We start from the raw sequence: 8,779 nt of genomic DNA on the forward strand, positions 1-8,779 counted from the left end.
AATGAAAAGTGACTCAGAAGAGCTGGACTTTGAGCATGAAGAAGTTTTGAAAATACCTGACCACACTTACATTTTGGTTTTATACAAACAGTTATTTGGATTAAAAGTTGATGTATAATTAAGCTTGAAGAAGCTTTTCAATATTTAGAAATAAAATTCTAAGTGACAAGAAAGCATTACATTTTTTCTTATTGGCAACAGTTTTCTTTTTTTATGGAAAAAACATAATGGTTTATCAATAATTAATGGAAGCTTAGAGGCTATGTCAAAATGTAGAATGTTCTTAAGCACCACTAACCTAAAGTGATGGGCCTAAAGTGTGGCTCTAAATAACAACTGTCCATTATTAAAATCCTTAGGAAGAAAAATCAAGAATTATTATATATGACCGAATATCATCTCATTTATAACAAGTTAAACTAGAAGAAGCTGGACTATACTATCTAGTGATAATAATGTTATTTTAAGATTGTCATTTTGAGCAGCAGTGAGTCATATAAATAACAAGTATATTATACATTTCAAAGAGACAAAATATGACAGGTACTTGTTATATAATAATATTCCAAATGACAGTGAATTAGTACTCAATAACTACATTTCCAATATTCCATAGTACTGATATTTTCATTTACCTTCATGAAAGAAGCTTTACACTTCACAAATTCTTAATAGAGGTCATCAAGTTACTAAAAAACTAGCCAAATTCTGCTAAAATAGTACATTTGTAATCAGATTAAACAACTATATGCATTACTAAATTGAAGAAGTTATTCTTGAAAGAATACCATATTTGATCTAAGTCATTTATAATATGGACAAAACATGAAACCCTGAAATCAGAAACTTAGATATCCCCACAATTGTTGAGAATACCAGCTAAGATGACATTCACTGCCACACTGTGGCAAATGTTCCCTTTCTGGTCTGCTCTGAAAATGGTGAAATGGTTCTTCTGAATGACTTCCATCATTTGCAGGCTTTTCCATAAATTCAGGAAATGGATTTATAGGTGGCTTCCACAGTAACTTCTCCACATAAGCTGAAAACTAAGAAATATTTTAGTTATTAAATAATTTCAGTAGATTCTTTTTTTCTGTCATTACCTTATAAGCTAAAATCACGAAGATGCGTAAAACAATAACATTGCACAGTCAAAACTTAAATTATAATTCTTATTCATTGGGATACTAATTCAAAATAATATCATAACTGCATGGTACAGCCATTGAGCAATTGCCAGTTTCTGAAAGTTTCCACTATTCTCTAAATCTACAAGAATGTAGAAATTTCTATTAGTTTAGTTCTTAAAGCATTACAATAATCTTAATCCACTCAGACTAGAAAACAGATATAAAAACCATGGATTAAGCACGGTCCTCAGTTTCATTAGATCCATCCAGTAGGAAATGTATGTTATTTATGCCTTAAACAGAAGAAATTTAACATGCTTTTGAAAGCATCTGGCAACAACAGCTGCAAAAAAAGATGTTATTCTTTTGAAAACAGACCTTTCCAAATTAAATTCATTTATTTCTATTCCCAGCTCAATCTAGGATAGTCTTTGGTGATAATGAATAGACAGATCACATTACTTCTGTGTTTTACCAAAGAATCCAATAGTTTTCACTCAAACTTGGAAATGTCATTCTTTAAATGTGAATATTTATGAATTTCTTCCAAACTGTTCTATTTTAAATAATGAGTTAGTGCTTTAGAAATCATTAAAACTGTGTTTTCACAATGGTAACATATGGTAATATATCTCCCTGACTTCACTTTATACTTTCATAAAATCAATGTTATAAAGTCTTCTGCATTTTTTAAAAGATAATTTACCTCTTTGTCATTTATTTTTATACAGTATTATAAAACATATGTTCAGGAATTTTTAATACTTTAGGTAGATGTGAAATTATAGGTTGAAAATTATTCACAATATTTAGTTAGCAATTAAAAAACCTTCCAAAGTGTCTGTAAAAGCCTTTTATCTATTTTTGATTGAAGGTTCTATATACCACAGAGACAAATATTTAGGTCCTAGGTCAATTTAAAGTATGTTCATATTTTTTAAATAACAGCAACTCATGCCCAAATGGAATTGCAGAATAACCTACAGATAGTCTAAGATGACTTACTAGAAGGCTGCAAACACACAACCTTTGTACTAGAGCATAATAATATTTGAGCTATCTGTGGTCTAGAATAATTAAAAATATACAGATACACAAAATCAAAAGAAAAACCCAAATATAAGGGTACAGAAGAATATGCTCTGGGTAAGTCACTGCAATAAAGAGAACTATCATCTACTAATTTGTGATTGCCACCCCACTCAGAGAGGAACTGGGATTCATCTTTCATCCATTCACTTCTTGGAGTATTTGTTTTTCTGCACACTGGAATCTCAAGAAAGAACGTCTTATTTATATTTGAATCCTCTGCACCTGTAAGCCTTGTAAAAACTAAGCTATAATTAAAGGAGAGGACTCAAGTCACAGAGTAATTAATGAATTTAATGAATGTAATACATAAAGACTTCCTTTTACTTAGTCACCCCTTTTTTCATCTTTTTTGGGATCATTAAAAAAAAAGATTCCTATATTTGGAATAAAAGTTTAAAAATCAATATAAGAGGATATGGATGGCTTTGTGGGCTACTGGCAGCTGTTTATAGTTTTTCTAGAGGTTTTATCACCAAATAAAATTTTTCTGCTTCAACACCTATCATAGGTAACTGTCTTAACAGTAAACAAATTAACACATTGTAAAAATAGAGATTTTAGAATGACTAAACATTCTCAGATGTTATCTACATTACTGATTCCTCCAAACTCAAAGCAGAGAACTGTGTAAGTCAAGTCTCAGGTATTTCCTAGAAATTAAGAGAATTGTATTTTTACAAGCTAGAAATATTTTACAGGATAAAAATTGTTCAGAGGTTCTAAGGTACACCACTATTTCTGTTATGACAGTACCATAACTGAAAACATGTGCTGAACATCAATGTAATAATATTTTTAGAATATAATCCTACCTATATAAAAAATGCTACCATTTTAGTGAACTAAACATATTCCTGTATGGAAAAGCAGGTATTTCATAAGAAATTGTTTTCAATTATATATAACATACTGCCAACTGACAAATAAATTATACTTTGTACAACTTGTTAATGGTGAAACGGACACATTCCGCATACAATTTCATGATCAAATCCCTAAAGATTAGCAATTTTATATTCTTAATGTACAAAGAATTAAAGAACTGCTTATACAGAGATGACTTTACCAATTCTCCACTGGTAAGAAAAAGGCATGTATTTAATGCGTTTTTTAGGCCTGGTCATAGTATATCCTGATCCAGCCACCCTCACTCAACTATATTCCATTTTGACCAACAAGCATTTGAGGGATAGTTCTTCAGGAACCATGAGGCTGGCAAGGGTCAGAGAAAAGAAAGACCATAGTCTACAGCCTTCCTTAGCATCTGGATGGTTCTAAGTAAACTAACCAGCTGCAGACAAATATTTATTTAAATCTAATCTCTCGAAGAGAAAAGCATATGAATCTTGCAGATTTCAATCTGTTTTGCCATACATTAACTCTTGGAAAACTAGTTCCCAATGACTTCAAGCAAAAGCACATCGCTTGTGAAAAATTTACTATGAAATCTTCAGCAAGGAACACAAAGTGGACATAAGAATGCTGATCTCACTCTTCTAGGCACTAGTCAAAAGTTTACGAGAGAAGTTAGTGAAGGGCTTTTAAGACTCCTTAACGTCAACAAGGAGAGCAGAGAGCGAGCAGACCACTAAAATCAAGCGTGCTTAAGTCTCTGATACATGGGACTCATGAGAACATAGAAAAGGATACCTGATACAACTGGCAGAATCCTGGGAGACATCCCAGAAGACGTGGAACCTCAGTAGAATCCTGCAGAACAAGTTTGAGTTTGGCAAAAGGAAACAGAAAAAGGCATTCCAGACAAAGGGTAAAGTAACGGCAAGAGCAAGCTACCATGAGGGAACCTGTCTTGCAAGAGTAAGTGGCAAAAGATGAGACTGATACACTGAACGTGGTCGCTGTATGCCAAGCTAAAGAGCTTGATCATTAAATAATTTTAAGCAGGGGAATGACAAGTCAGCAGTGCATCTTTAAAAGATAAATCCAGTGGTATTAAGGCAAATGGAGGAGAGCAAAATAAAAGCAGTGAAACTGGTTATTAGGGTCCCAGAAAGATGAAATTCCAACATTCTTTTCCTATCCAAATTTTTGAAGAAATAAAAAGTTGTTTCCATTGGTGATAAAAACATGAAAAACAATTAAAGGATTAGAATTACAATGCCAAAATAACATGAGATCAGTACATAAAGAAGTGATCAAATGTAACACCTCAGTTACCCATGACAATTTAGATGGACTAATATACATATAAATTCCAGAACATGACAGCTTATCCCTTTAAGTTTCAAAATTAACTTAGACCACTGAAGACTATCTTTGGAAAGTATTATTTCAAACAGAGTACAGGTAGACTAGCACAGTTTAACCATTCCTTGATGACCCAATGGCAACATACTGCAATGGAAGAATACTTGATTAGACTTACCAGTTTTTAGCCCTCTGAGTGACCTGACATGGGACAATCCTTGGCCACAGTGGGCCTGGGTTTTCTCTTCTACAAAATGAGAATAATCTTTGCCAGCCAAAGCTGTGGTGAGGTTTGAACAGAGTAAAATAGAAGCACTTAAAGGTGGGCTTTTTGTTGCCTAAGGATTCTTTGGCTACTCTTTCAAGCTGCTTTCCTACCAGGTCTTCTCTTTAAACGTTTTCATCTTAAAAAAAAAAAAATCACCTTGAGTCAGCCACTATTCTTGAATTATCTGTCTAGAATCAACTCTTCAAAACAATTCCCTCAAGGTCAATTCTTTGCAGGATTATTACAAATAACTCACGGTAGTTCATAAATTGAGTACTACTAAGCCAGAGTCGCAGGGAAAACAATTATTAACTTCCCACAGAATTGTGCCTAGGAGGTAGATGTCAACCTCACTGCTATAAGCAGCTCCTTGATTCCCATTCATTTGTACAGACCAGGCACAACGATTAACATCAACATAAAAAAGCCATTTTCTCATACCTTTGGGTATTTGGGATACAAAAACTGTACCGTAATATACATCTATTGTAAGATTAGAAGGGTAAGCAAAAAGGATTTCTATGGTTTGTTCCTTTAAGCACAACTAACCAAGTGGTGCTTGTAAATACTCCGGGACTCCATTGATTCAAAACATCTTAAGTTCTGCAGTAAGTGAGGTGATCGGGAAACTTGTGTCCACCATAGACTTTATCCCCAGCACTAGCCTCAATCTGTCTATGGTTTTCTCAGTAAATTCCACTTAACTGACCACCTATACTGAAAACCTGCCACTGACTGACTTAATCTCTTTATTACCACCACACCAAAGTGATTATTGTTCCCATTTTACAGATAAGGAAAACTGAAGCCAGCAACGTTGAGACCTGCCCAGGGCCGCACACTTTATCGAAGGGGTTTCCTGGAACCTAGAAGGACCTTGGAGAATTATTTCCTGAAGCGTCCAGTATTCTCAAGGAGCTCCAGGGCCTACCTCAGATGGTATAATTTATGGTGGGCGCTTAAAAGCCAGCAGAATGAGTAAGAGAACAAACACTATTTCGGAACGAAACACCCACAAGCTTGAGCCGGGCCGGCCAGAGGACAAGCCCACCTCGGCTAATCTACCCTGCTGTCCCAAGAACCACACCATTCCTGAGAAGAGGAGCCTAGCTGCTTTTTTCTCAGCACAGGCAGTAGGTCAGAGGTAAGTGAGGGATACGGACAAAAGTGGGCCGAGGTCTAGCTCTGGATAGTTCACCTCCGGGAACCACTACCGCAGTCCCAACATGCCCAAGGGCCACTGGAGGAAACAGCCTGGCGACCATGCAAGGCCATGACTCTCCCTCCCGGAAGCGCGCCTACGCCACACCTCTGCGTCAGTACGTCGCCGTGACGTCATCCCGCGGGGGTCGCCGAGGCAAACGGTCTCTAACGTTAGTGTAAACCCCAGCAAGCTTACCTGTGCCCTCCTACCCTCGAACGGCGGGGAGTCAGCGGGATACAGAAGGCAGGGCAGTGGGTGAAAAGATGCGAGGCGCAAAGCAGGCGAATTCTTAGAACTGCTGCCTTGGAAGAGTGCCCGCCCAAGCGCAAGCGGGACAAAAGCGGGGCTGGCAACCAGCGAGCGGCTTCTGTGGCAACGGCCACCCCGCCCTCCCATTGGCCGCAGCCGGGCAGCCAGTGGGCTGCGTCAGGGAAGCGAGTGCCAGCGTCTGTTGCTATTGGAGGACGGGAGGGGGCGGGATGCGAGAGAGGCGGTTTGCTTCTCCCGTGGGGCTTTGTTTTTTTTTGTTTTTTTTCTTAAATATAAACCTTTAATTTTACAAAAAGGGCCGTAGTTGTATGTAGTTACCAAAAATGTTAAACTGAACTGAGCCGGAAAGGTAAATAGGGCTGATAGATTCCGGATTTTCTGACACTTGGCCTGCAAGTGTCCCGCTTTTGCTTTTTAAAGGGGAGATTTGAAAAAGTCAAGGCAACAGCGACCGGAAGAAACCTCGTTTTAAATGTATGATATTGTTCAGCTGAGATCCTTCCCTGGCCCTCTGTTTTCTTCTGTTAAATGGGAGAGCTGGGCAATGATCTGCAATGCACCTTTCAGGTCTCAAATTCTTTGTGCTACAGCCAACTGCTACGGTTTACACACTCCTGAACCAGGGCCAGAATTTATTTGGAAAGTACACTTTACCCAATGCATCAACTTAACGTTCATGTTAAAAATCTTACGTTATCATATCAAATTTACAAATAGAGCAACTATCAAATGAGCAGTTTAACCATGGGGTACCTCATTACTGTTTTTACTAAGGAATGTTTTCCATTGATGATTCCGGCACTGCTTTTTTTTCCCCAGCACTGGCTGTGCAGCAAAAAGTTCATGAGAGTTAAAAGTTCATTCGTGACACATAACTGTTTCATATGTGCAAATGCTAAAAGCACTGGGGACTTGGGATTTAAGTACCTAGTGTCGCTGATAAATCATGAACTTTTTGCAAGTTAACTAACTTTTCTGGGCCAGTCTTCTCATTGCTTAAAAAGGAGAAGGGAGACCTGTGGAGTTGGAGCAAGAAACATAATTCCGAGGCTTTCCAGCACTAACACTATTAAGAAAAAGAATTGTACACAGAAATTAGGCTCCTCATGAAAAAAAGTACTTGTTTTAATTAAACTGCTTTGGCATTAGATATAATTACCTTTACTAGACATTCAAGAGGAAACTTACAAAATGCCAAAATGATTACATTAGATTCTCAAATGGAAATTTTAACTGAATTGGCTGGTTAAATATGGCATCCCTCATCCTCTTAATTAAACTGTTCCTGATTTCTGGTTGGATAGTGAATTTTTACACAGAAAGATGCCCTATTCTATTATTATTTAAATGGAAAAAAATAATGCATTCTATCTCAAGCAAAAACCCGTTTCCCCCAAATATCATTAAGCATTTGACCACCTATGAAACAATGCATGAAGAATTTCATACTTTTTCTGTAAATGACCATGCAGTAAATATTTTAGATATTGTGGGTTGTACTGTCTCTGTGATATTTAACTCTGCCATTGTTGCATAAAGGAAGCAATCAGGCTACATAAACACATGGCTGGACTGTGTTTCAGTAAAATTTGATTTACAAATATAGGAACCAGGATAGAGTTGGCCCACAGGACATAGTGTGCAGACCTCTGATATAAAGCATTTAAAACATCAAGTGTCTAGTAAACTGAACTCATTAGTGATGCTCCTAGAGTACAGATAAATAACTCTGGCAAATGCCTTTTACTCATCCTGATATGTGTGGAACAATGGAAGTTGTTCACTTTCATCAGGAAGTGAGAAAATGTGAGAGAATGTATTTCTTTATGTAAGGACTATGTTAATTCTCTAATTCTCTGCCATACTTTAGTATGCAGGGCCCATGGTCATGAATTTTATCACCTTATGGGATATCACTTTTATCTGCTTCATTTATGATATTGTGCTGAGAGGACCTGATGATCAGGTAATAGTACATACCGTAGATGCCTTGTGTAGTAAATTGTCTTTCCATAGATGCAATGTGACCTTGACACTTTCTCATCAAAAGGCGGAGTATTTTACTTTTATTTGGCCTGGCTGTGTGATATATTTTGGAATACAAAATGCAGCAGGATTTTGTAAAATGCACCAAGACAGTGTTGGATGGTAAGTGTGTTTTCCTTCCTTGCAGCAACAAATATATACTATAATGAAAAAATAGAAAACAATGAAATACTAAATTAAAGATACCTGATGAATAATAAAAATAAATAAAAAATAAAAAAGCAATTTAATTAAAAAAATGGTGTGGTGGTGTGGTTACCTTTCCAAAGATGGCCTCCAAACAATTCTTCTCACTCCTATACACACATCACAAAAGGAGTCTAGTTCCCTCCTTTTGAATTTGAATGACAGAATGTAGTGAAAGTGAGTCCAGACCTAGGCCTCAAGACCCCTAGCAGGTTCTGCTTTCCTCTACTGAAAGTTAGGTGCCATATAAGAAATTCAATCACCCTGCCACAGAGCGAAACTCAGTAAGATCCCAGCAGTTCCAGCTACCTACCTGATGTGCCAGGCACATGAGCCACTGACTTTGAAGAGCCAGTCATGTTCCAGCTAAAT

General features: G+C 36.9%; 1 protein-coding gene across 9 annotated transcripts in view; it reads right to left on the reverse strand.

Moving 5' to 3' along the window:
- ODF2L (outer dense fiber of sperm tails 2 like) overlaps positions 1 to 6,287 on the reverse strand; it is a 32,164-nt gene extending 25,877 nt beyond the window's left edge. For 4 of the 9 annotated variants that reach the window (XM_073234236.1, XM_073234234.1, XM_073234235.1 and 1 more), the window contains exons 1-2: positions 6,101 to 6,287; positions 877 to 1,049 (exon numbers count right to left, since the gene is read on the reverse strand). In XM_073234236.1, coding sequence (XP_073090337.1) covers positions 877 to 989 — 113 coding nt within the window. In that variant the 5' untranslated portion in view covers positions 990 to 1,049; positions 6,101 to 6,287. The other 5 variants (XM_073234233.1, XM_073234231.1, XM_073234230.1 and 2 more) reach the window with 5 other exon arrangements.
- Positions 6,288 to 8,779: the final 2,492 nt, after the last annotated feature.

The sequence above is a fragment of the Manis javanica genome, chromosome 4 (genome assembly GCF_040802235.1).
Source record: "Manis javanica isolate MJ-LG chromosome 4, MJ_LKY, whole genome shotgun sequence".
Classification (NCBI taxonomy): Eukaryota; Metazoa; Chordata; class Mammalia; order Pholidota; family Manidae; genus Manis; species Manis javanica.